The 27,740-nt window shown below is 42.2% G+C and overlaps 1 protein-coding gene across 8 annotated transcripts in view; it reads right to left on the bottom strand.

The window, feature by feature from the left end:
- Window positions 1-1,670: 1,670 nt before the first annotated feature.
- The window catches only part of septin9a (septin 9a), an 88,841-nt gene continuing 62,771 nt past the window's right edge, over window positions 1,671-27,740 (bottom strand). For 7 of the 8 annotated variants that reach the window (XM_085156694.1, XM_085156698.1, XM_085156695.1 and 4 more), the window contains 9 exons: window positions 18,338-18,547; window positions 8,534-8,662; window positions 8,340-8,421; window positions 7,918-8,055; window positions 6,430-6,547; window positions 5,892-5,987; window positions 5,691-5,787; window positions 4,899-4,950; window positions 1,671-3,005 (listed from right to left, as the gene is read on the bottom strand). In XM_085156694.1, the coding sequence (XP_085012820.1) occupies window positions 2,864-3,005; window positions 4,899-4,950; window positions 5,691-5,787; window positions 5,892-5,987; window positions 6,430-6,547; window positions 7,918-8,055; window positions 8,340-8,421; window positions 8,534-8,662; window positions 18,338-18,547 (1,064 nt within the window). In that variant the 3' untranslated portion in view covers window positions 1,671-2,863. Of the gene's footprint in view, window positions 3,006-4,898; window positions 4,951-5,690; window positions 5,788-5,891; window positions 5,988-6,429; window positions 6,548-7,917; window positions 8,056-8,339; window positions 8,422-8,533; window positions 8,663-18,337; window positions 18,548-20,238; window positions 27,726-27,740 lie in introns of those variants that run through there. The other variant, XM_085156701.1, reaches the window with a different exon arrangement.

Here is a 27,740-nt window from a genome sequence, read left to right as displayed (position 1 = left end):
GATTCTGCTGCAGTTGGATCATGGAGTTTAAGTGTGAAGATTGCCGATTGTGCACAGATAGGTAACAGTTTTTGGTGTAGGCAGTGTGATGGAGAGATTCTGCAACTTCCTTACTGGAAGAACAAGTTATCATTAAAGGCTTCAAATCTCCAGTCTGGGACTGTACCGTTCATGCCATCCTGGTTGAAGAAGCCATCCCACAGCAGTGTATGACCAAGCTGCTGACCAGCATGAGGCAGAGGTGCGAGGCTGCTGTGGGCATGTATGGTTCTGCCACATGTTACTGAGGCATCTCTTTGTTAACTGAATAACTTGTTAAATTTCCAAGATGTCTTGTTTTGTCAGACTTCGATCCTCACATCCAATAAACTACACCAAACAAGAGTTAGTAGCAGAATAAGCTGTTTGGCAAGAGAAGATTTGGCAAGTTTTTCCATGGGTGTAACCCACAAATGCTTTTTCCTTATAAATGTGGCAACACTTACGGGGAAATAAACAGGCTTTCCCAGAGTATAAGATTTATTGCCAGGAAGCATTGTTAGAACAAAGACACAAACACAAATTCCCTTATTTTTTGTGCTGTGTTTAGATTATTAGACTTTATTCCTTGATTTTTCCCCCCTGTTGGCTGCAAACTTTTTCATTGTTCTATAAGCATCAATATGTGATCCTAAAACTGGACATTTACACCAAAAAAAAAAAAAAAAAAAAAACTAAACAAAAAGTGTTAAATCTGTTAGTACATTTATTCTCTACTTGCTCTCAGCATACTGAAGACCACCAAAGACCTGTTGTTCAATCAAATACTGAATTAAAATCCATCAGATCCCCAGCCACATCTGGGGATCTGAAGGATACTATAACAAGAGTTATAGTATTGATAAGTCTGTTAACTTAAACAGATTGTATTTTGCTTGAACTCTTCACATTTTTCTTATAGCCTCTCTGTGGCCACTGCACTACTTCTTCCTGGAGCCTTCAACCAGCACTCTTAGATCGGCACCCATCTGTCTTTGAACCACAGTGGCTGGCCAAAAAAACAGTCACCTCTTGGCTTTAACTAAGGAAATAGTGTCTTCCATGGGGCCGAAGGTCTAGGTTCAACAACTGATGACACAGGCATATTCCAAGCTGTCACAGCTGATGAGCTGCAAATGAAGCTTCAGTTTAGACCTGAGAGTCACTGAAGTTCCCTCTGGGCCGATTCCACTGGCATCAAGTCCTTCAAAAGGAATCAAAGTAAATATTTTACTTGACGCGAGTCTGTTTGCCGCGTTTACATTCTCTTGCTGCTTCAATACCTCAGGACGCTGACGTCTGCACATACCCTCACTGATCCCGAAGGTCTCGCCTTCTCCAGTGTCGTGCCGAGGAAGAAAAGATGCACTCATGCGTTCAAGTAATTAGCACTAATCAGCTTTGCACTGACCTAGTAGGCAGCCATATTGATTTCAGGGGCTAATCAAGAAGAAGTTTAATGACACGGCAATTAAAGTGCTCCAGTAAGTGAATTACACCTGCAATTAAATGCTATGGAAAAGCCATTGTGGGAGAAAATTATCTAAAATGTCATCAGTGTATACATTTAAACTTTAGGAGTGAGTTCTTTCGCTGACTGGACTTCTTCTTCTAGGCATTGTAAAAATATAAGAAAAAAACAAACAAGAATATTTACAACTTCAATCTTTATTTCTTTCAAATAAGATAAAAGAAAATTTGTTATCAATAATACAAGTACAAAAATGTATCAGAACACAGACGAATATACAGGACAGAGCATGACAGTGAGAGCTTAGGAAGTAATATGTGGATGAAAGAAAGATCCTCAGTACATGATGGGAGGAAAAAACAAAGTGGGCTGGTCAGTGGAAGACTAGATTAAAAAAAAAGAATTTAAGGGGACTGGAAAACGTCTAAATGTAGTCAGCCTGGCACCAACAACCTTGCTCTCTTTCCAGTTTTGGCCAACATGCTATGAAAAAGAACAAAAACCCTCCAATAAATAAGGCGCCATGATGGGCCCAAACCAGGGGAAGTGTGTGTTACTAATCTGAATATATGGACTACAACTGACGGCGTTCACATTTTATATCGTGCATAAATACTTTATCATCTTGAATCACTCTTAAGATATTTCTATTCATAAACAATGACATTTATAAGTGGGAATTAAAAACAACTTTTAAAGAGAAACACGAGCTGCGACAGAAAAGTTAAGTCAAGCGTATGAGGTGCTCTCTGATAACCCTTTTTTGGGAGTGGGGGGGTTAACTAAGGGGGAGAGAGCTGAGTGAAGCTGCACTGCTCACACTTTACATTACTGTGTGTTACATGTTGGCGAAGCGCTGCCTGGCCCTTCTCCAACATGCTTTATGCAGTGATCAAGTGCAAGTATCATCACTTTTCACACGTCGCTATAAGTGTGTGCTTAGAGGAAAAAACAAAACTGTGGCCCACATTCCTACAGGCGCTGCTAAAAACAAAACACCAAAATCTGCAAAAAGAAAAGTGGACGAGTTTAATATGTTACGTTTTAAGGCACTTCAGTGTCAGTTCGTTCGGTTTGGTGGAAGCTGAAAGTTTGGCACCACAAATATTAACTGTAAGCAGGTAAAAATCCCTCTCTCAGTCAGCGATACTGAGGGGATTCATTCATGAAGCAATAAACTGACATAAACCGTCCATTCAGCCACCAAAAGTCACCGATAATGAAGTCCCTCTGGCAGGCGTTTGGGTTTTTCGCACCCTGTGAGGTGGGGAGGGGTAGGTTTGGAGTGGAGTGGGTTGGAGTGAAGTTGAAGGACTGTTGCTGAACATCAGTCTCAGAACAAATGAGTTACGCTGTGATGGCGGCAGGCGGCGTCTACATCTCGTGGGCGGTGAGATGATGTTCTGGGATACCGTTGGCATGAGCCACCATCGTGTTATTCTCATTGAGGCGCCTCACGCGATACATTTCATAGTGGATGCTGCTGGTGATGTCCTTAATGTTCTGCATGTGGGTCCTACGAACAAAAACACACACGGTGGCATCACAGAAGTGTCCGTCCATCTCAAACCATCACAGTTTTTACATTTTCTACTCAACCACCTTAAAATTTAGGGTACAAAGTGTGGACAGATATAATTACTGCTGTAAAAATCACACACCTTTGTATATATGGATTTTTAAAGAGGCTCGTCCACACACTGAGAAGTTGTGTTTAAATGAACGAGGATCTCAAAAACTCGAAAAACTGAAGTTTCCAATGGTCTTTCTCGATGTATTAAAGGGCGATTTTATTCTGTTCTATATAAACTGAATCTGGATTTGCCGTTTCAGATGATGAGCTGGTCAAAATTTATATTAACAAACTGAAGCAGTCTCATTCTTGAACACAAACACACTACCTAAAACAAAAAAATACAACTACAGACCATTTCTACATGGGATATAGAGAACTCAAAACAATAAAAAAATATTTTTAACTGAAACATTTAGTCACAAAAATGAAGAAAATGCTATTTTAATAACATTTTCATGCTGGATTGAACAAATCTGACAAGTGCTACAAAAACAAAATATCAGTAGATGGTCTGAGATGAATGAGATGAATGAACGATGACTCATGAAAAGTACTAAAATTTCACAAGAATCATTATATATTATATAATATAGCCGGAGCAAAATACAGACTGTGTATTTGCACAGAAGATATCTTACTGGATCCATTACACTGTGTGCAACTTTGATAGTTTACTCAGTATTTTCTGACTTTTAGGGCGTTTTCACACCTATAGTTTGTTTTTTCGGGTCCAAATCAGTTGATGAGCTTGCATATTCATATCCTTTAATTTCTAAAAACTTCAAACAAAACACAATCCACCACTGAAAAGAACATCAAGTCCTCTTATCAGCCAGAGTAATCGACTAGTCTAGTCGTCACTCAATAAAACATGTTGTTTCTAAGATTTCCTTTGCTGACCCCCTACAGTGAAACCAATTCTCTACGTTTCACTCATCCTAAGAACTGCAATGTTCGAGCACACGACAGGAAACTATGGTCACTTTATCTCGAGTTTGAAAATAAAAACTACTTTTACTTTAACATGCTGACTGGAAACATCCTCCTGCTCCTTTGTGTCCTTTATTTTGCTGTACAATAACCTCAGACGGTTTTGAATCCACCTTGATCCAGCATGTACCTGTAAACTACCAGCACACTTGCAGTGTCAGACAGAAACCGCTCAAACCGTGTCTTTAACTGTTGTGTGTGTCTGACAGAAGGGAAACACGCAGACTTGAATCACTCCAGCGGTCTTTACAGACAACAGCTCATAGCTCGTTTTATTTGCACTTTGTGCCTGTAAACATGTCTCATATCAGTTTTTCCCTCTGCAAATTTGCGTTTCTGCTTTTACTGTACTGGGACTGTGATTACTATAAAAACATAGGTGGATTCACTGAAGCAGGACGCCTCTTGTAAATGAAAAACTAGGGCTGTCAATGTTAACGCATTATCACGATCACTGCGATTAAAATTTTTAATGCAATTAACCAATCAGGAGCGCAGAATGGACAAACCTTGGACAAACTGCCCGAATTGCATTGACAGAGACATTTCAGGGATTTTGCGTCATTCTGCGCTCCAGATGAGTTAATTGCGTGATGATGGATAAATCCGTGTTAACACATTAACATTGGCAGCTCTATTAAAAACATTTACATATTCATTCCTATTGCTACGACATACATGTGGCACATGTGATTCATGAGACTGACCAACCACATGCAATGATTGAGTCTCCCTCTCTGTGTCTAAAATTACAAAAATCCCTTTATTTATGATGAATCTGTGCCAGATCCTCATCTGGCATAAACTTGTGGACTTGCAGACTAGTAGACAACATGTACTCACCTGATGAGGAGATCCCGTAAATAGGCAAACTCACAGTGGGCTATGTTCTCAACTGCAGAGAGAGAAGCTTTGAGTTAGAAATAATCAAAGGGGAGTTAAAACAGGTGCTAACAGGCTGCAGAAGCTTCATGAATGGCTGCTGCTGAGATTCTTTAAGAGTCCAGCAGGTGGAGTCAGTGATCCTAGTGTGATGGCTCCATGCAGCAGGCCCTCTTGCCCTCACCTGCTGCAGCTTTCATCCACTTTGAGTATTTTACGAGGAAATTAACTGCATCAGAATTTCCCAGTGATGTGTGCCTGTGTGTGTCAGCACAGGCACACTCTGCAGGAAATTAAACTTCCTTTATGACACTTGATAAAGGGGTGGGGCCTCCTGTCTGGAGTGGTTAACATAATTAAATATTGAAAGTCCAATCCTGCAGTCAAAATGAATGTGACCATAAAGTCGTATGACACTAATGATGACCAGTTTCCTTCAGCTGCTGGAGGAAACTGGAATTAAAAATGACTAAACTTACACATTTTCTCTGCTCAGTGCATATCCAATGTGAGGATTCAGCAGAGGGAATGAGAGAGGTTGGGACACCAAGTAAACAATCAGGCCTCTTCATAGCGACTGTCTGGTGGAGGCCTGAGTCAGCTACATGGCACACGACTGCTGTCTGGAGAGCTGAATGGAGCATTGTTGACACTCTGTGACCAGCTGACTCCCAGAAACCCTCCCTTCTTTTTTTTCCCTTTTCTTTTTTGCTAAAAGTGCATCATTAATATAAATACAAATGAGAGTTGTACCTTCAATGGTTCCCCACTTGGTCTTCCTCCCCAGCAACCTCCTGCCGTTGACCTGGTACTCCTGATCACTTCCCACCACAGCAAATGGGATCATCTCCTGTTCAAAAGGTTAAAAGTAAACGGCTATTAGAGTTAGAAATCCTTACAGAATGGATTTCAGAAAGCGCCCAAAGTCCTGCTTGGTGATGCTGCTGCCCTTACCCTGATCTTTTCATTGATCATTCGGTCCTCTGCGTCCTCGTCAAATTCCTTCTGTGGGTATACGTCAATCCCATTGGCTCGCAGCTCTTCCCTGATCTGGTTAGAGCATGTTCAAATACACACACACACACACAACAAATCTTTAACCCACCACAAGTCTCTTAATCTCTGGACTAATTAGGCGGCTGTTCTTGATGTATCCTTCTGAGAGATCAAACAATTGTACCTAAATATGCACAGGATGCAGATTAAGGTTGCATTAACGCTAATCTATGCCAAAAGTTTGGGCTTAGTCGCTAACCGCAACAAACAAAACGCAAAACCCTCACAGGATGTACGCCTAAACCTGTGCGCACACAGAGTGTGTTAATGAGGGAAAGGGATATCCTGAGATCCTTGAAAACAAAGCCAATAAAAACCTCATAAAGGGGTCAGCTGTTTAAAAAAAGTAAAGGCAAGCAGAGAGCAAAAGGGTAAAAGAATATAGGGATACTTCTTCAGAGAAGTTGCAATGCCACTAAAATCTAATAGATGTTACCTTCTTTTTGAAGAAGTCTCTCTCCTCCAGCGTAAGTGTATCTGCCTTGGCGATGACTGGGACGATGTTGACCACTTTACTCAGACGTCTCATGAATTCGACATCAAGAGGCCGAAGACTGAGGAGACACAACATGAGAGAACCGGGAGGAAGACATTAGATTTAAGAACAAAAGCACAGGAAATTGTAACGCAAAGCTCTCGCACCAGAGGGCAGATGTTCCTAAGAAACGTCCCAGATGGAGGAACATCTACAGTTCCAACTTCTTATCATGCACCCATCATTACACAGAGTGTGTGAACAGCTGCTTGATACAGTTAGGGGAAGCAGCTAAGGCCTTTCCCGCAGTTTGAGAAAGCATCTGCATGTGGTTAGAGCAGCGGATTCTGTCCTGGCTAACGACTCTTTCACACAGGCTGCTCGTTGTCAACAACAAGGCTTGTGCACTCGAGAAAGAGCACACTGAGAAAGACAAAAGTGCAGAATTGATTGCATGCACCCAGACACACACAGAGTCTCTGTCTCTTGCGTCCTTCCTGCCTCTCCCCCCATTAGGCTTTTTAAGGCAAGCCTGGAGCAGCTGCTGGCCGGGCCGTGTGACATCTGCAGTGTTGGATCAACATGAAACACTGCTTGCTGGAGACGGGGGGGGGGGGGGGGGGGGGGTGGGGGGTGGGGCGGCATTCACACCAGGCCCCTGCCTGAGTAAAGACATGCCATGAGACAAAAATTAATAGAGGTGCAGCATTTGCTCTGTTATCAGTTGTGTCTTTGTGTGCGTGCTCCAAAGGGGATGACAGTCCACAGCTGCTTCAACATTTTCCCAAGACCAGTCGCTGCACTCGACTCGAGTTACACCAATGAAAAAAAAGGAATATAAAAGAAACTATGAGCTGCATGGTGAATTATCACGTGAGACTGTGTTCACCGAACGCCTAATTCCTTCTGCTAGTATACCCAGACCCCCTGAGCTCCGTTCGGTGCAGGTCTGAACCAAGAGAGCGCTGAGAGGGAAAGTAAACCGGACGGTTCGATGAGAGCCAGATGTGTGGGCCTGTGAGAGGTCCAGGGAAAAACTTAGGATACTGAGCTGCTTCGGGGCCTGGCGAGAGCAGCCCATGTCTCCAGAGTGTGTGGGCCGGATAGAGAGTCCTTGTGTGTGTTCAATACGAGGGGGTAACAAGGCAGAGAGATCTGCTTCACATTTAAAAAGTTAAGAACAAACAAAGACAGTCTATACCAATATATGCTGACATGCACAGGCAAAGCACAGTGTTGCTGTCTGTAACAACAGACAGCAAGTTATTTAAATTCCAGTTGATGTAATTGTTTCGTATTGTCACCAAGTCAGACTTTTAGAAAACACGATGTTTGTTTACAAGAAAACTACAGAGCATAAAGAACAGCTTGTGTGACAGGAATCAGCACTGATGTTTTTTTAGATGTGTCTTTTTGAGATTTAAAACTACGACTGTGGTGTGTCATTACCAATGTCCAGTTGGGGGGATGAAGTATATGCAGCAGTGGACTCTGGAGTCTGGGATCCTTTTCTTCCTGTTGATATTGATTTCCTCCTGCAGGTACGCCTCGTACTGATCATTAATGAACTTCATGATGGGCTGCCAGCTATGCCATGGTGGAGAAAGATAATTGAAGAGGGAGAACACAGAAGAGGGAGGGGGGAAGAAGGGTAAGGGGGTGGAAAAGGAAGAGAAGGGACAGATCAGTAAAAGGAGGAAGAGGTGGGGCTCAGGCAGACAAAGAAGAGGAGGAAGGACAATGATAGAGATCAGGAAAAGTAAGAAAGCAGGAAAAGCAAGAATAAAGGGGAGGACATCTGGTTAGAAACTCTTGTCATTATGAACTCACTGCTTATATGGTTGTTGCAGCAACGTTAAGTTGTAGCCTACCAGTTCTCATTGTTGATCTGGTCTCCAAAGCCTGGTGTGTCAATGACTGTCAGCTTCATTCTTACACCCTTCTCCTCGATGTCTACAAATAAAAGCACATAAGAACACTAAGAGCCAGCACAGCAGCAAACTGCTGTAACACAGACAAGCAGTGAGAATGCAGATGGGCATAAGCCAGTTGTCGTGAGTTGTACCGTGACTGATGGACTTGATTTCCACTGTTTTGGGAATCTTCTCCTGGGCTGTAGCCAGCACAGACTTACGGCTGACTTTAGACTTGAACAGCGTGTTCATCAGAGTAGACTTTCCCAGGCCGCTTTGTCCTGTAAGCAAAAAACAAACAAAAAAATGACACGCAATGAGAAAAAAAACACTTTGACAGTGACTGCTTACACAGTGGGAAGCCAACGGTTTACACAATGGTGCCATAATAAACCCAAACGAGATTCTATAAAATGACCCTGCTTCACTCCAAACATTTTCAGAAGCTGTGACATCTGTCTGCTCAAACACTGCCAACAAAACGTCAAAGCACACCAGTTTACTTCATATGCAGTAAGTGATGAGAAAAAGGGGCAGCTGCAATGAGCCAACAGCAGGACAGGACAAGCAACAGCCACAACTGCTATGCCTATGGTTGTCTTTTGTCATTCACTATATAAGTCTCCAACGAGTGCACGTGCACAAGAGTTTGGGCGTTTCCCCTGTCTAATTTCTCCAGCTCCTTTCTCTCAGCTGCCTCTCTCAACAAGTCTCATCCCGTGGATGTGGGATGAGATCCAGCCCCTCCGTTGTAATTGCAGCTTGTGATAGTAGTCCCCGTTTTGCTCTGCAGCCTCGATAAGTTTGGCTGACTTGTCCACCTGCTGCAGGTTCTGGTTAGAGTTTCCTAGCAGAACGAGATCTAGCGTTCAAAGCTGAAATCCATGACTGTTTATTTGGAGTATGTTTGACTGCGGGAATTCTTCTTGGGGAAGCAGCTTAATGACATTGTGGGCCACCACAACCGCAACATCAACCTCTGGGAAAAATGGCACAGGAAAGGCTGGGGCTAGATGACAAGCAGTGACTGAACTGAAAAATAAAATGAGCAAAGGGAGTGTTCACTAGTAAATTAATTGTGAATGGTGATGCTGTTTTGGATGGAGGTTAGTTTTACTCTGGTATCCTGTGGAGGTAGCAGCATATGAAACACTAAAGCTTTTTTTTAATAGCCCTAAAATGCTAATACGACATATGGCACTTATGAGCCACTCAAAATAACAGCAGGGGAAATAGCATGACTGCAACAGCCACACCCAGAAATACACAAATGTAACTCCTTCTTTAATCTTATAACTACCATTTCAAGACACTTTCTGAGCATATAACAACACAGATGCTCTTGTTTTACTACAGTAAGAGGATAAAATGCTTCCCCATCCGGGCAAATCGAAACAGACTTTATTTATCAGCTGTCTGTCTATATGGATGAGACCCCCTGTGACCCTTCGACCTCATGCTAACATCACCACGGGTTAATGAAGAGCTGTTTGGAGGGGCCCACAGGGAAATGACCACTCAAAGTTCATCCTCAGGTTAAGTCAACATTCAGAACTTTGATTTATGGATATGCACTCGCATGCACAGCAGCACACACTCCACGCAAACACGGATTCACAGAACAAATATGAAGCTCAACAGCTGGAAGTTAAAGGACTCAAAAGTCCACGTGGCAAATTAGCATTTTATCTGCTACAGTGCTTTGGCAGTACTGATGCCACTCTGAGCCGTGTCCAAACTCGCTCCAACAGCTGCTTTCTCCAAAGTGTCTGCATCCATCATCCAACCATCACAAAACAGTGAGGTGGTGCCAAAATCCCACAAGTGCTTTCTGTATGAGGTCAAAGTCGTACAGATGCTTTTTAAACTGTTAAATTGTGTCTGGCAGCAAACATTTTCACAAGAAAAAGCAAACAAGGTGGAAGGAAAATTTAAAAATAACAGTCAAAGTTATCACAATTCATTATCTTACCAAAAAAAAAAATTGTTCTTCTCGTTATCCTGTTTAGATGTAGGGGTTTCCCCCTGGGTGTCCTCTTTCTTTATAGACAAGGAAGTAAATCCACCTGCTCTGTTAGTTTTAAACTGTTATATTGTAGCTACTGCACCTGGGCCTAAGCATGACTGAGTCTTATGTTTTATAATCAGTCCATTATCACTCCATTTTGTTTAACAAATGAGAATTAAAATAATGAAAATCCAGTGAAAATGCGGTTTTTTTTGTTGATTTCCTTTCACTTTTGCTACAATTTTTGGAGGGGAGCATAAAGTCCTCTATGCAGGTAAAAATCCATCAGTTATAAAGATGCCAAACTAATTATCCAGTTCTTAAAAACCATCAATTGTTCCTACATTGTGATGCAGTTAAATAATTTCACCTTGATAATAAAAACAACAACAACAACAAAAAAAAAAACAACAGACACTCAAAAAACCATGGAAACCAGTTTTGTTTAGTTGTGTTTACCCACTCAGGCCTGGGGCTGCTTTCAAGCACATTTTTTTTTATTTGAGGATGAGACACAGACCATGTGTGGAGACGACATGCAGGAGACGTAAAGCAGTGAGATTGGGTGGGTTCGATGGTGGCCTGTTTGATCCTGAGGTGTGTAATTAGCTCTTATTTTAAAGGTGTCTGATCACAGTGATGAGTATGCCCAATTTTAAAAAAAAAGAAAAGAAAAGAAAAAAGCTTCAGGCTTCTATTTAAACTTGATTAGAGAGAAAAGCATCATGACTCAGTCTCAGCTCTAGTTATACATAACTGAGGTTATTGTGAGATTTAAGTGCATACAACCATCAATGCAACCATTTATTTGCAGAAGGCCACACTTTTGAGTAAAGATGGGAAATATTATTTCAACTGAACATTTGCTAACAGTAGTTATCCACGGTGAAGCACCACCTCTGACTCAAAAGTCTTACCCAAAGGCAATTCCTGGAATTATTTCTAATGCTTCACATGCATTTCTTTTTTTTTTTTTTTTTTTTTTTCCCGCCTGTCCCATTTGGTTCTTTAGCCGTCAGAATTGTTGTCTGAAGACCAACAAGGATACCCAATGGATTTATTTTGCCAAATGGATCATCATGGCATTGCCGTATTGGTCCATTTGATCGACCTTTGTTTTTATTATTTATTTTATTTTCAGTTGTTACAGACGGGACAGACATGAGTGAGGGATAGGAAAGGGAGAAAGAAAGAGGAAGGAAAAGAAAAACAGAAGGGGAGAGGGACAGTGAGAAAGGGGGGAAGAAAAAATATCTCCGGGATCACCTGTTGAGAGAAAAAGAATAGAAAACAAGCAAAAAAAAAACAAAACAATGCAACATACTATACACAACACCATCGCATTAATCTAGCTAAGTGTAAACAGCAGTAAATACTAAATATTGAATGTTGTTGTGCAGCACGCAGGACAGACAGCGCACAATGTGCTTTGAAGTAGCAGCCAAGAAAGGTGTGATTTAAGTCTACGAATAGTGAACACCCATGTGCACACCTGTGTGGATCGGCGCGCTTGTATTCAAATGGTTTCCCCATGTAATGGTCTGCTAGAGGATGTAGAGAGCCATAGCCCCGTCCCCCAGGGCATGAAGCAGGCATGGAGGAGATCCAGGCCCCAGACATCCAGAGGCCCCAGAGTGCAAGAGCCCAAGGAGGACCACCGGAGGGGCATCCGTGCCACCTTCATGGGAAGGGCTGAGGATCCCCAGATGAGGGGTCACCCAGTAGCCACCGGGCAGAAGCTAGAGGGGGCTGCACCGGCGTGCCCGCCGGCTCTGCCGGCAGCCAGCTGTGCCAGAGTGAACCGAGCCGCAGGCACAGAGGCCGGAGGCCCGAGGGCCCCCCGCGCCCCGGAAGAGGCCTGACCGAGCAGCAGGCGCCAGGCCCCGCCAAGTAGTCACCGGGAGTGAGCTGGTACATACCTGAGCGCCCAGCCCCGGACACCAAGAACCACCAACGCACCGACCCCTGAGGGCATCAGTCACTGGCAGGGAGTGTGGTGAGGGGAGATAGGCCTCCACACTTTGGAGGGCCTTGGAGTTCCCAGAGAGGTGAAGTCTAAGACCCGACCTGACATATAGACACAGACAAACAGGCACACACAGACACAGACATGCATTCCCACCCTCATGCACACATATACAAACACTCAGCACTCACCCAACGCAGGAATAAACGTAAATGGACATGTACACACAATCACACTCCCCAAACATACTCTATATCCCGGGTCCAGGTATCCTCACCCCCAGAGATGGAAACGGCACCCAGACCCAAGAGATGTTACCCTTCCCTCCGGGGTGGAGGCAAGCAGACCGCCCCAGGCTCCGCAGCAGCAGGGAGGCCAATCGGACAGCCAGCATCTCTTCCCAGCCCCCCCGCCCCGATGGCTAGCAGAGAACAGGGGTGTGTTAAGACCCCATACCTCCCTCCTCCCGCTCAAGTGTAGTGTTGCTGCGTGTTGCTCTAAAGTGTATTTAAAACAAGGGAGAGCATGGTGCTGCTGCCAGAGAGCAGCAGGTGTTAGCACGGCCCCTCCCGAGAACCCTCAATGTCTACATGGATTTAAAATTGAGAGGTGGGCACCGGCGCCAGAGGCAGGTTTGAATACACAGACCGTCTACTGGACGCCGTTAACGTGCCCACCCTCAAGGCCCTATATATATATATATATATATGTGTGTGTTATGAGAGTGTAAGTAATGTGGATGTCTAAGTTGTGAGATAAAATTGAGGCACAGGTGGCCAGAAGAGGACAGAGGGGGGGGGAATGTCTCCCCTGCACCCTGGTGACACACCCGCACCCCAAAGCCCTACCTGTGTGGGTGGGTGTGGTGGAGCGTGAAGAGGGAGGCAGCCGGGGATGGGGAGGAAAAGAAGGGAGGGGAGGGTGTCCCTCCCTAGGGCCAGCTCCCCCGCTGACCCCAATATGCACCCCCGTCCTCTGGTATCCACCAAGGCAAGGGAGCCCAGGCCCATCCAGACCGGGGCCTACGGCAGCAACACCGCCAAGCCCCACAGGACCCGGGGCAGCCCACCCCACCCCACCGCAGAGGAAACTGTACCCACCCCAACATTCAATCATCTCCCAGACTACACAAGACACAGACACCCAGGTTAAGTTTATTCTCCACCTCTCCTATGTCTCTCCCCCACCTGCAGAGTGGACTCCTGCAAAGATGGAACAACCTCCCTGCCAGTTCAAGAGCCCCCCGGTTAGGCCGATGCACAAGAGGCCCCCTGCGCCAGGGCTGAGCCCCCGTGCACCCACCCGCCCACAACCTCGGCGACACACCGACGAGGACCGAAGCCCCCAAGGCCCAGCCAGAGCCCCAGCACGGAGGCGAAGCACCCCCGAACCCCAAACCCCCACGCCCGCCCCGGATCCACTCAGGGGCAGCCAGGCCACCAGGCCAGTAACCTACGTCCGCCAGCACAGACCATCCTCCAGCCCCGCTGCACGCGGCCACGAGGAGAACAACCTCTGAGAGCGACCAGAGCCACTAACCAGGTTATGAACACAACCCCCGGGTTAAGCCCTCCAGGGATAACGTCTCTAGGGGTCCTCCAGGTGCCCTAAGCCCATCCCAACCTCCACATCAACCACAATAGCCAAGGTGGGACCAAACCACGACCCCCCACCCCCGCTAGGTGATGGAGCCGATCAAAGGAGCCCAGAGGGATTGATCTAATGTGGTGGCAGAGGCTATATCGAGACTAATGTGATCTATTAGATAGTTTCTGTATTGGCTAGAATTAAGATTATTTTTATTTTTCCAGTTCATGAGGACCGTTTTCTTGGCGATGCATAGGGCAATAAAAACCATGTGGACTGTATTAATTTCTGTAGTGACATCATCCAAATTTCCCAACAAGCATACTAAAGGGGAGGTTGGAATTTTACATTTCAGACACTTTGATAAGTCCTCACATATCTCGTGCCAAAACTTCTGCACTGGTGGACAGAACCAAAGAGCGTGGATGTAACTGTCTGGTGTATTGCCTTGACAGTGTGAGCAGTTGTTGGCGGATGTAAAGCCCATCTTAAACATTCGATGACCTGTATAGTGCACTCTATGCAGTATTTTGTATTGTATTAATTGCAGATTGGGATTTTTAATAAATTTAAAGGTTTTTAAGCAAATCTGAGACCAGACGTTTTGGTCTAAGCTGACTGATAAATCTGCTTCCCACTTTGCAATAGGAAGGGATATTGATTCATCTATTTTAGAAAGTGTTCTGTATATTTTAGATAATAGTTTGGGGGATTTAAGAGTAAGAAATTGAACCACACTTGGTGGTGTTTGTAATTCAACTTGACTGAGGTTAAATTTCTTTTTTACTATGGATTTAATTTGTTGATATTCTAAAAATCTTTTCTTGTTGATCCCATATTGTGTAACTAGTCTGTCAAATGGAATAAATTCTGTTCCCTCTAATATATGTTCTAAGTATTTAATTCCTTTACAACTCCATTCTGGGAAATTAATCATATTTTTGTTTTGTAATATGTCAGGGTTATTCCAGATAGGTGTACGTTTGCATGGGATTAATGAAGACTCCGTTATTTTTAGAAACTCCCACCATGCTGACAGAGAAAAGCTGATGTTGATGCTTTTAAAGCATTCATGTCTTTTGATGTTTGAGCTAATAAATGGTAGGTCTGAAATCTCTAGATCATTGCATAGTGCCTGTTCAACATCTAGCCAGGGCTCATCTAAGAGGGTACATTTTAACCATTCTGAGATGAACTGAAGCCTGTTGGCTAAGAAGTATTGGTGAAAATTAGGCAGATCTAGTCCTCCTCTATCCTTGGTTCTTTGTAGCGTTTTTAAGCTGATGCGCGGGGGTTTATCTTTCCAAAGGAATTTAGAAATATGTGAATCCAGAGATCTGAACCAATCTTGTGATGGTTTGTTAGGGATCATTAAAAATAAGTAATTTATTTTTGGCAAGATCATCATTTTTATAGTGGCGACCCTTCCCATGAGTGATATGGGTAGAGATTTCCATCTAGTCAGATCGCCTTCTACTTTCTTTAGAAGTGGGATGTGGTTTAATTTAATTAAGTCTGAAAGCTTAGGAGAAACAATAATACCTAAATATTTAATATTTCCAGATTGTAGTGGGGCAGAAGATGAATTGTGGAAGGAGCAGTTAATGGGAAGAACTGTAGATTTTGGCCAGTTAATTGAATAGTCTGAAACTCTTGAAAACCAGTTTATTAGAGTAATTACCTCAGAGAGGTTGATTTGTGAGTTTTGCAGAAAAAGCAACACATCATCTGCATAGAGACTGATTTTATGTTCTACGTTATTACATTTTATGCCCTTAATTGTTGTAGCCTGTCTAAGTGCTGCTGCTAGAGGTTCGATAAAAATTGCAAAAAGTGAAGGGGAGAGTGGGCATCCCTGTCTGGTGCCCCTCAGGAGACAAAAGCTGGAGGATGTCTGGTCATTTGTTCTGATACGAGCTGTTGGGGAATTGTATAATATTCTTATCCAATTTATGAAAGAGTTTCCAAAACCAAATTTGTGTAAAGTTGCAAATAAAAATTTCCAGTTAACTCTGTCAAATGCTTTTTCTGCATCTAGAGATAATATTATGGTTTCAATGTTTTTATTGTACGAGTAGTCTATTAAATTAAGAAATCTACGAGTATTTGTTGAGGAGTGCCGACCTTTTATGAAACCAGTTTGGTCAGGATGAATTAAGAGGGGGGTTATTTTCTCTAATCTCTTTGAGAGAGCTTTGCAGATTATTTTAAGGTCTACATTTATAAGGGATATTGGACGATAACTTGAGGGAAATAAAGGGTCTTTTCCTGGTTTTAGCAGGAGACTAATGTTAGCAGAATTCATATTTGGTGGTAGTCTGCCATTTTTCTTGATTTCCTGCAACATTCCATGGAATACTGGTGCCAAAATTGTCCAGAATTCTTTGTAGAATTCTGCAGGAAAGCCGTCTGGACCTGGAGCTTTATTAATGGGCATACTTATCAGGGCTTCCTGGAGTTCACCTGGCGTCAGTGGCGAATCCAGTGCCATTGCTTGACTGTCTAGTAATTTTGGAAGAGTTACGTTGTCAAGAAACAAATCAATTTCATTTTTAGACGGGTTTATTTGTGGTGAATATAAAGTTTCATAGAAATCCCTAAAAATCTTGTTTATTCTTCCAGGGTCATATATTGTGTTCCCTGATAAATCTTTAGTGGCACATATAGTTGTTTTTTCTTTATTTATTTTTAACTGGTTTGCTAGAAATCGACCTGGTTTGTTACTGTGTTCAAAATTCTGCAAGCGAAGTCTTTGTACAAGGAATTGTGTTTTTCTATTAATAATTTCATTTAATTCTAGTTTTGTTTTGCATATTTTGTTCATTATTTCTTGATCTTGGTGGAACGCGTAGGCTTCTTCTAAGGATTTGATAGTTTTTTCTAATTCCTGAATATTTTTGTTTTCTTCTTTCTTTTTGTGTGATGAGAAAGAAATTATTTTACCTCTCATCACAGCTTTTCCTGCTTCCCATAGAACAGAAGCAGATGTTCCGGGAGTGTCATTAAAGTCTAAATATGAAGTCCATTCCTTTTTAAAATATTTAATAAAGTCTTCATCTTTAAGTAGTGATGTGTTAAATCTCCAGTTTTTACTTGGCGTAGTATTATTCTTGTGTATTAGTGTTAAAGATACAGGAGCATGATCGCTGACAGCTATAGGGTGAATCTCAGTGTCTGAAATGTCACTCAGCAGTGAGCTGCTGACCAAAAAATAATCCAGACGAGAGTAGGAGTGATGAACATGTGAGAAGAAAGTATATTCCTTACTGTTGGGGTGAAGGGAGCGCCATGCATCGCAAAGGCCATAGTCGCTCATATACTGTTTGATTATATTTGTGGATTGCCAATTGCGCTGAGTTCCTGTTGTGTTGAGCCTATCCATTTCTTCATTTAGTCCAAGGTTGAGGTCGCCTCCAAGAATGAGTGTGCAATCAAGGTGTTCAGAGAGTGCACTAAAAAATCCGTGGAAGAATGAGGGTTCATCAACATTTGGACCATATATACTTACAATACATAGTTTTTTGTTCAATATTGATAGTTTAATAATTAGAAATCTACCCTCTGGATCCATAACTGTATCAAGTACTGTAAAATTAACATTTTTATGTATTAAAATTGCTACTCCTCTTTGTCTAGAATTATAACAAGCTGCAAACACATTAGGAAACTCAGGTGTTTTAAGTTCGTTTAAACCTGTAACAGGTCTGTGAGTTTCTTGTAATAAAACAACATCTGCCTGTAGTTTTTTAAGCTGGTTAAATATCTTTAACCTCTTTCCTCTGGTGCCAGCCCCATTTACATTCCATGTGACAAACCTCAGCATGCCCATAATTGTGTGTGTATGTCTAATGATGTAAGCTGGGTGTTTCGTTCAGACGGGTGGAGAGAATGTGGAAACATCACTTGTTTGTAAATAGAAAGAGAAAAAAGTGTGGTGATAGGCTCCATAAGTCTGACTATGTGTGTGACTATTCACTAATATGAACAAGCGTAGCTTGCGTATGTGTCCTGTAAGTCTGTGCTTGCTGTGAGGCTGTTGTAAATGTGCTGCCGTTGAGCGTGTGTGTTTGCGTGATCGTGGTGCGAATATATGGAGAAATAGAGGGTGTTGTTTGTAGGTGAGTGGGGAAGTAGGTGATCACAGCAGTGAAAGACAAGAGAAAGAAAGAAACCACATAAAGTGTGAGCGACAACAAAAAAAAGAAAAGAAACGGAAACATTCCAATTAAAGTAATGACGGAGGGTGACGGTGTTATATCTGCTATGACATGCATTTCTTTTAATGTGTGAGTGCGTAAGCAGCCAAAGATTTGATCATTGCAATGCTATGTGACCGACAACTACTGTGCGAACCAAATCTAGGTATTTTAGTGAGTGTAAACAGGCTCTGCTTACCCACAACCATAATGTTGAGCTCAAAACCCTGCTTCATGGCTTTCCTCCTCATCTGCTCCAGAATGGCATCAATACCCACATAGCTGAAGTCCAACATGGGGCCGCCAGCCTTCTCCCCATACAGTCCACCCACTGCTGGGGACACCATAGCATCAGGCACCACTGCCTCAGACATGGTACTGCTGCTGTAGCTGGAAAACACTTCAGGTCCTGATGTAACACAAACAGAAACAGAGAAGGCTTGAGTTACTCACAAGTATAATATGGAAGAAGCAATAACAGATAAACAGCTCATCTGTGAAAACAGGTACTGCAAGTAAAATGATAGCAAGTTTTTTTTAAAGAAAACAAAACAAAATAAAATGAGTAGACTTTTTACAAGAATTTCAAGATTCTTGGTTCCTTGGAAATCTATAGGAGGAAGTAATGTACTGCACCAAACTGTCACAGTGCTGAAATATGTAATGATTGACAACTTCCTGTTATAAAACAAACCAGTTCAGCTAAGCAGCTCTTCAGGTGCTGGCAGTTCAGAAGAAAAGCTATCAGTAGAATTAAACTACAGCAAAATCTGTTAATAACACACATACACATTTAAACAAGATAATAGGGGATTCCTGCAGTGTCAGAAAAATGCATCCCTGACTGGGAAAACTCGTGTGAACACCCAGTTAAACAACAGCTTGGATGGTTGATGGCACAAAAAAACAAGTTATAGCTGAAATGGCCTGCATGTTTGCCTAATAGGGAGAAACTTGATTAATGGTGCAAGTGGCCATGCACATCACTGCATCTTTAATGTTTGGTTTTATTCAACCTGTGATGCACTTTGTTACTGTTTACAAAGGGCTATTAGTTATTGTTATATCTAAAGGAAAACTCTGGGATCCATCTTCTAGTGAATGTCTGCACAAAAGTTTCTGATAATCCATCTAATGGTTGTTGTTTATTTCGGTCTGGAACAAATGTGGCAGACTGTCTAGAAGACAGACAGAAAAACAACTAAAAGCACCTCCTGACTTTCAAGGTCCTGGTTGGTCTCATGCCAGAACAGTTTCTCAACCCAAAAGTAAAACTATCAGAAAATTCGCTCTGTGGAATTAGAGTAGTTTAAAATTGGCAGAACGACATCTCTTCACTTTGTTTTTGTAATGATTAACTTCATGTCCTTCTGTGAAATGCCTGCAGATGTTTGTCCAATCACAAGAGAATTATTAAACTTTTAATAAGTTCACTGAGGTCTGCGCATGCCAAAGTCACCGTACCTCTCGAGCTGTGTATGTGACAAATTTACACAACGACAGTGTTTATGTCTGTGTGTCATTAGATACACAGTCCATGTACCATGCTACCCCTCGCAAGGCCTCCCTTTCCCTTGCTCTCTACAGTGCAGTGTTACTGTCCTGCTAATGTGAGAGTGGAAAAGAGTGAGACTGGTGAGGTTGAAACCTGATCCACCCACAGCTAACACACACAAAAGCCCTGAGTACATGCTTGACTTTGCGCATTTAAACATGCTGGTTGCCTTGACTTCACACACTCAGACTTTCCTCTGTTTGAGCGCACAGCTGATCTGTACGTACATATGCAAATATCAGCCCCTGGACTGCCTGCCAAGAGTTTAACAGCTTTTGGATTCCAGCGAATACTCGACCTGTTACAAGGAGAAAGTAGCCCAGACAGCAGGACAGTTCCCCCGTATCACTCTGGGAAATAAATCAACAGGCTGGTAGAAAAGTCAACACACTTCAAACTGGCACTGCACTGATTAATGGAAGAAGAAGAAAAATCTGAGGAATGGCAGTGCTGTAGAAGCTCAAAACTAGCTCATGTTAACACATTAAGTCTTGCTTTTATAATATGCTCCATTGTGTGTGCATCCATGTGTCATAGAGACCCACCTATGGAAGCAGCTCTCCTGGCCTCTTCACCACTTCCTCATCCTGTTCCAAAAGTCAGTCAGCAACTTACAGCGACTCACTGCCCTCCACCTCCCCTCTGCACCTCCCCTGTTCCCATACCTCTGTTTCGCTCATGTCTTTTTCCCCTCAGCCTCACCCTTTCCTCCCTGCTCACACTGATCCTCTCTCAGCGGTGTTCCCTATTGCACACCAACTCTTGTATCTCTCCTGTTTGAACCCCTCCTCCTTTCTGCTACTCATTTGGCTTTTAGCTTTGTTATTAAATGTGCTGGATAATACAAAACCTCCAACCTCTTCTTCTCTACACCATGTATTTTCCCCCTGAAATCCCTTGCTGATTTTTTCCTGTGACAGCTTTGTGCTGTAAACAGAGATGTTTGCCAGGAGTTAGGACACTGTGGCAACCAGGGCTCCAACAACAGAGCTTCAAAGGCATGATACCAGGGAAAGCATCAAAGGAAAGGGACATGAAATGAACAAGATGGAATACTTAACATATCATCCAACAGCAGCTACACCTGCAAAGCACTAAGATATAATGATGAGAAGATCATCTGTACAAGCTTAATCTTTTGTTCGAGCTGAAACATTTAATAGATGGTGGATTGTCAGCTACTTTGATACCTGTTTAATCTAATCCAAAGGCTTTACTGTCAGGACTCGTGCACAACCATGAGCTGAGCATCGACCCATTTTCAAAGGGCATAACACGGGATAAAAGAAATTTGTTCTTTTTATTGCAACTGTAGATCTTACTTCTGCGGTCCCAGCACAGTCCTCATTCCCAGCCTCTGAGCTTAGACACTTTTCTCCAGTTTGATATGCACACTTCTCATTTTGTGATCAGTGTGGCTTTAAAACAGGAAGAAAAAGGTTTTTGGTTCTGTGTAAGCTTTGTGGAAACAATCAATTACAGTATTTGGTCTGAGGACTTCCTGAAATGAGTCTCATTTCAGAACAATGCTCAGCACCTCTGCAGCATGTCTGTTCTGTTTAATCTTCAGTTACTATTTGCTCATCTTCCACTGTGGGTGGGAATTATAAAAGCTAAGATACAGAGTGAATGAGAGACGGACAAAAAGAGTTGTTGGTGGTAACTAACTGGTTTCCCAGCCAGAAGCACAAAGGCTCTTCAAAAGATTAACTGTCCTTCATGAAACCAATGTACTGATTTTCTCAAGTTAAAGAAGAATTTAACACCATAAACAACTTGGCAAACATCACAACACCACACAAAAGGAGTCTTCAACCACTACCGTGGGAAACCAAACTCTTCTCTACAATAAAAATGAATCACTTCATTCATGGGTAGGACACTTCTTTAGACCTTTAGCCAACTTTGGTAAACTACAAACCCTATGATGTGGTGAGTGAAGCATCATATCAGTGGTGCAGAGAGCGTGTCAAAGCATCTGGATACACTGACCATTTATCAGATGCACATATTCACCCTCTGTCATGGTTTTTAGCCGGTAACACAGCTGTCAGACAAGAAGTGGTTGGAGAATGGCCTTATAAATGTTAACATTTTTATTTTTTTTACCTCCACCTGGAAAATGTCTGGCTCTGATGGCTTAACAGCTGTTGGACATTACCTCAAACCTATCAAACACAATGGGCTGACTGAAAAAATTACTGTTGAGTCAAATAGGGATGTAAGACATACTGTGGGAACCTCAGGTATTTTAATATGTTGTCATGCAAACTGATGGTGTAAATCCTTTGGAGGTGGATTAAATGAGCCTCTCAGATGGCTTCAACCGGCCACAGCCTTTTAAGAATAATTATATTGGGCCGCTTCTAAACTCAGCATTTTGTTTCCCCCCCCCCACTAGTTTCAAGTCTGATGGGAAATGGGCATGCAAACGTTACATTTGAGAAAAATTGCGATGACAGTTGTGGAATATGTTTGCTTATGTTGCTGATCAAACAGCACAAGCACAGTTTGGATGAATCAGATTTGTTTTTCAGTGACAATTAAGGGTCATTTAAAAACATCAGTTTTCATTGTTGCTTGCTTAGTGGTAATAAATCACCCCTGGATGACTTGCACATTTGCCATGCCATTCCTTAGCTCTACTGCTCCCCTGCTTCATGGACAAACAAAATTTATTTAAGCTATAGGAAAGCAGAGTGACTCACTGTGATGCTGTTTTCAATTACAGGCACTAAAGAGGTTTTCTCTTTTATTGCTTCCAGCGGCATCAGATTGCTTTGCTTTTTTGTAAATATAGCCAGAAGTCTCATCTCTGCAGCAAAGCATTTCAGAGAAAAACAGCAAGACACAAGAAAAAGAAGAAGACCGAAGTGTGGAGAGAAAAAAAAAGGCAGATGTGTGCAGATAGGCATGAGATACAGAGGAGAAGCAAAAAGGAAGATGGCTGTCGTTGAGTAGGGGGGAGGTAAACAAGATAAGGTCAGTGAGAGGAGGACAAAGAAAGGCATGCAGAGGGGGAGAAGGAAGGGAGGAAAAAAAAGTGTGGATTGCAGAGATTGTGATTTATTCCAGTTTTGGGCCTGGGGCATTCCTCACTAACTACACACAGGCCTCCAAACTGAGATGCAAATACATTCGAATCCAGCTAAACATCTCCCTGTTCACTGGATGGTCTTTTCAAAAGGCACTAAAACTACAAAGGAGTATGAAGAAAAATGTGACTCTGTCGCCTATGTTTAGATGCAGTGTGGCCAGAACCACTGAGCCATGGCTTAGCTGTCCAGGGTGTTGATCTCAACAGGGTGGTGAGCAGGTCAGAGATCATGTTCCCAGTTTAGGTTGGAAAGAGCTACACTGAGGTTAGTCCCCTCATGACAAACCTGTGGTTTGGCCCTTTGAATAAACTCTGTAGAATTTAGAGGAATCCAGAGAGAAAAGGCTGGAAACTTGGGAGTGTTTGTTATCTGCAACACTGACTCACTCAGGGCATCTGTAAAACTGATTGTAAAAAAACCTTTCCCTTCATCGCTTCACTTTTACAACTGTGTTGTACAACATGCAGGCAGTTCCACAGTTTTTCGACTATTTTAATGAGCTATAACGTACACAAATGCTTTCTCTACTAAAGCATTGCACTGAATGATTAAATGCCAGGCTTTAAACAAACACTAAGCTACGGATGAATAAGATCCAAACAATTGCTCAAAACCTACAGTCACAAAAACTCCTGTTTTTCAAAGGAAATTAGATTTGTTTTTATCCAACGTTACATGAAACGGATCAAGAATGTAGTAAATGACAATTGCTGTCTAATGGGTCCATTTATCACAAAATGATTTATGATTTTTAATAAAATAAACAGAGGTCCACTCTCAGCCAGCATCACCCCTGTGTTAACACTGTATTACCCAATGTGGGTTTATAATGATAAAATGGCCAACTGATCCCATTAGCACAGCAGAAAACGGTTTTGTTAAACTAGCCATAATTTGGCTGCTGAAACATCTGAGGCGGCTTATTCTAATAATCAATTAGCATTTTTGACCACATGTTGTGGATTCCTGGAAACAGCTTCCAAATCCCATCCTTGGAATCATCTCCACACCTCCTGCTTGCTTGTGTTTATACACCACTTTGCATTTAATTTAATTATTCATCCCCACTCTCTTCCTCAGTTGTGCTCCATCTCCCTCCCTTCACTCCCAACTGTAGGCAGTTTATACAGTAAGTTTCATCCAGATTGATTGCATCCAGGAAAATTTAGGGAACAGCCATGCATATATTAATTTAATCCATTGTATCAACACCAACACAAAGCTGGTGAATTCCTACAGATAACCTTAATTATATTCGATTGAAAAGGTAAATTGAAAGAGTTTGTGCTCCACGTAACAGCAGGCTTAATTTGTTTCATAGCAATGACAGCTCAGTAATTTAGTATTTAGTATCCACCACTAGGCATTAATCCCATGAAGCGATAAAATGCACAAGTTCAGGTTAATCTAAGTGCTTGTTTGGAGCTGTATGTCAAAGACACATTGGTTTACTTATCCACTAAATGGGTTTTGAGATTTTTGTTCTTTTTAAACAATCTATTTATGGGCTGGTTAAAAACATCTGCTGCCTTTGTCTTCCATTTACATTCCCATACAGGATGAAGGCGGTTTGCAGTAGAGTTTCATCTTAACGTCGCTAGATTTGTTTTGATGGTAACCCAGATGCCTCTTGAGGAGAGTGTGGGCTGCTGCAAATTTTATTTTATTCAATGTGATAAAAACGACTGATTCTCAAGCTGCCTTTTTTATGGTTGATTTCCCACAAGAGATGGTGCAAACACAGCTGAGAAACTTGTGTAGAAGCGATAAAAATGTATTCAATTACATTGAACTGGGGTTCCGGTAGCCCTCCAGCATTGAATCAATTCGATACCCCCAGACCACATGGGTTTACAACACACATAAACACACAAACACAGTTTCCCACCCTCTGACAGTGAAGCCTTTTAATAAAAAGGGGAAATTGGTTTGGTGGCAGTGCAAACACTGACTTTAATAACACAACAGCCTGAGTGTTTTTGCAGCAAAGCCGAATTCCCAAACTCATTGTTCAGCTCTCAGGAGAAATGTTCCTGAGAGATTATGTCACCTGCCACTATTTGCCTGGAAATGATATACCCATCTTATTGTGTTCTGCACGTGGCATTTATGTGCATGTTTTTAGAAGTATTTTAATATAATGCAGATGCTTAAAGCCAATGATAATCAGTCTCTTAACAACATACAACTTTATATTTGGAGCATGCAGCATCAGCAGCTAGCGTTACTTTGCAGACAGCAGAGAAATGTAAATTACTGTAATGACAGAAGCCCACAGGTTTGTCTAGACTTCCAGAGGAATGTGTTCGGCCTCTATGCTGTGGTGGTGCACAAGAGAGCTGTTGTCTTTCTAGGCTCTTCAGCTAATTCTTACACCAAGCAGCTCCAAAAGAAAAAAGAAAAAGGAAAAAAGGAAAAAGGTAAGGTTTCACCTATACATTATTAAATGCATGCATGCATCAACTTACCGTGCGGACACCCAAGTGCAAGCAAGAAGACTTATTGACTCAATTCAAGGCTCAGGCTGATTTAGTTTCAACTAAACATCTACAGTTAAGGAAATACATTCCACTGCAGCAGATCATGCTTTACAAAAAATATTCCACCCTAAAGCAACTGCTAAACTTTACCCTCTAACTGAGTTTACACGAAAGCAAAATGCATCAGGAAGTTGTGAGTTTTGTGAGCGTCTTTGTGGCTAGGCTAAATAATACATTAGTTATCCATTACCTATTGGCTACTTGCTGACAGTAATAGAGCATGTGGACTGAACCAATGTAATCTCAGTGAATGGGTCAAAGTGTATCAGTGAAATGGTTAGCTGACAGTGAGTGTGGGTCTAGAGGGGCAGGGGAATCTGACATCTGTTCGTGCACATGCCTCACCTTAGAAACAACAGTTAGAAGTGTTATTTAAACAAAAACAAAAAAAGTGCAGCGAACTCAGTTGAAAAAGTTCTGCTTTTTTAACATTGCATAGACATAATTATAAATACCAAATTATCTACAAACCAACCAATGTTGCTTTAATGCTCAGTTGACTTAAGGTGGACTTAGAGGGCAGCTGTCCTTCACTATTGAGACAGAAGGCTCGAGGTGTTCAAATCCTTAGAAAACACAAACTCACTATTCCATCAAAAACACAGACAGCAGGACTCCTCCTCTGACACAGTCTACAGCCTGTGTGCAAGCTGAAGCCTGTCACCTGGGTCTTCTCCAAGTCTCAGCAGCAGTATTTATGGACTGTGCTTGACCCACATACAAAGCTTAAGGGTGTAGTGGACAATAAGTGAAGTCACAGTGTCAGTTTGACTTGAAGAAATGTGACTCCTTATTCAAAGTAGTCTAGGTCACTATAGGTGTAGACAGCCAAACACTTGTTACATTAGACCCTATAAGCGTGCCCTATAAAGGGAACATTAGCTTATTGTGTTATGTTAGTTTAGAATTGTTTTCTTTTAACATCTTCATTGCTAATCTATCAACATCAACACTTGCAGACAACTGAATCATCTCAAAATTTATATGCAACAAGTTACATCAAAAATACGACAGTTTCCCTTTTTCCACTCTTCTCTTGTGGTGAACATCTAACGCACATACATGTACTAGAAAACGCAAACCAGTTATTCAGAGAATCTGCTCCCAGTGAATCCAACAGAGATGAAGTGTTATCGATTTTACAGAGCTCCGGTTACATTCATGAAATGTTTTGCATTTCAAACTCATGATGCTAAATTCCACAATAGATACACAATACGATCTAACTTCTTGACTCCCGATGTGCACAGACAGACAAAGACATGCAAGATGCAGAAGGTAACGATGACCTTTTCAGCTTCCCATTAAACAGTGGTGAAAGGCCACAGTCTGTTCTGCACAGGGGCCACAACAGAGCTCCTTTCAGCAGCTCTGTGTTTGTGTGTGCGCATATGTGTGTGTTTCTGAGGCAAACCAGAGGCGGGTGACTTTCTGAAAAGGTGAGGGGCGGTTGGTGTTTCCACCAGTTTGATATTAGCTGCTGAGAGGAATTCCTTGTATTCTCCAGGTTAACAAAGCCTGGATGATAAATTCTGAGGTCCAGCGTTGTTGTTAGCTGCTGCCACATGGCCCCATAGCCAAGAACTCGCACTATCGCTTTGTCAGTGCTTAAACAAGAGCAGAAAAAGTAGTGAAAGAGAAACCTGATCTGTACAGAGCTCATAAAGAAACACTAATCTGAGGCTAGCCTGTTCTACTTTCCTAAAAGGATTCCTTCACTGTACTTTCCAAAAGCACATCAAAGCCTACTAACCACGTGTGTGGTGCTAACTGTCCACTCTGCATACGTATTTGGCCTGGTACTATGTCATTGTCAGCAACAGCAGTCCGGTGTGTGGACAACGTCAGGAGGAAGGAAACAAAAATAAAACTGGGAGTTTAAACAGAAAAAAATGGGGTTGAACATGATGGAACATCCCCCTGGATACATAAACAGACGTGTGTGTGAGTCTGTGTGTGTGTATTACACAGAGAGATCGATTACAAAGCGTGCCACACAGCAGACATGCACAACATTTAGGAGATGAAAGACAGGGAATGCAAAACTTGAACAATGGTAATTATCCGTGAAAGCATGCTCACACAAAAATGAGAAAAATATCCCAACCTGAGATCCTGAGCACTGTCTGTGAAATACACAGCCATGCTTCTTTACAACCAACAAATTAATAGCCACGTGCATATTTAAGCTTGGTTAAAACACATCAGTAACATTACATGTTTGAACAGCTGGACTCAAAAACAAACAGTTTTCTTCTTTCTGGTAAGAAGACAAACACACAAATAAAGAACAAAGGAGAAAACTTCCTTCCTCCACTTCCAACTGATTTTTAACATACACAGCTCTACACACACACATGCACACACACACACACACACACTTACGCTCCCTGCCAGTATGCAAAGCAC

The sequence above is a fragment of the Neolamprologus multifasciatus genome, chromosome 4 (assembly GCF_963576455.1).
Source record: "Neolamprologus multifasciatus chromosome 4, fNeoMul1.2, whole genome shotgun sequence".
Lineage (NCBI taxonomy): Eukaryota > Metazoa > Chordata > Actinopteri > Cichliformes > Cichlidae > Neolamprologus > Neolamprologus multifasciatus.
Note: the sequence above shows the minus strand (reverse complement) of the source record. Positions and strands in the feature narration are given on the sequence as shown.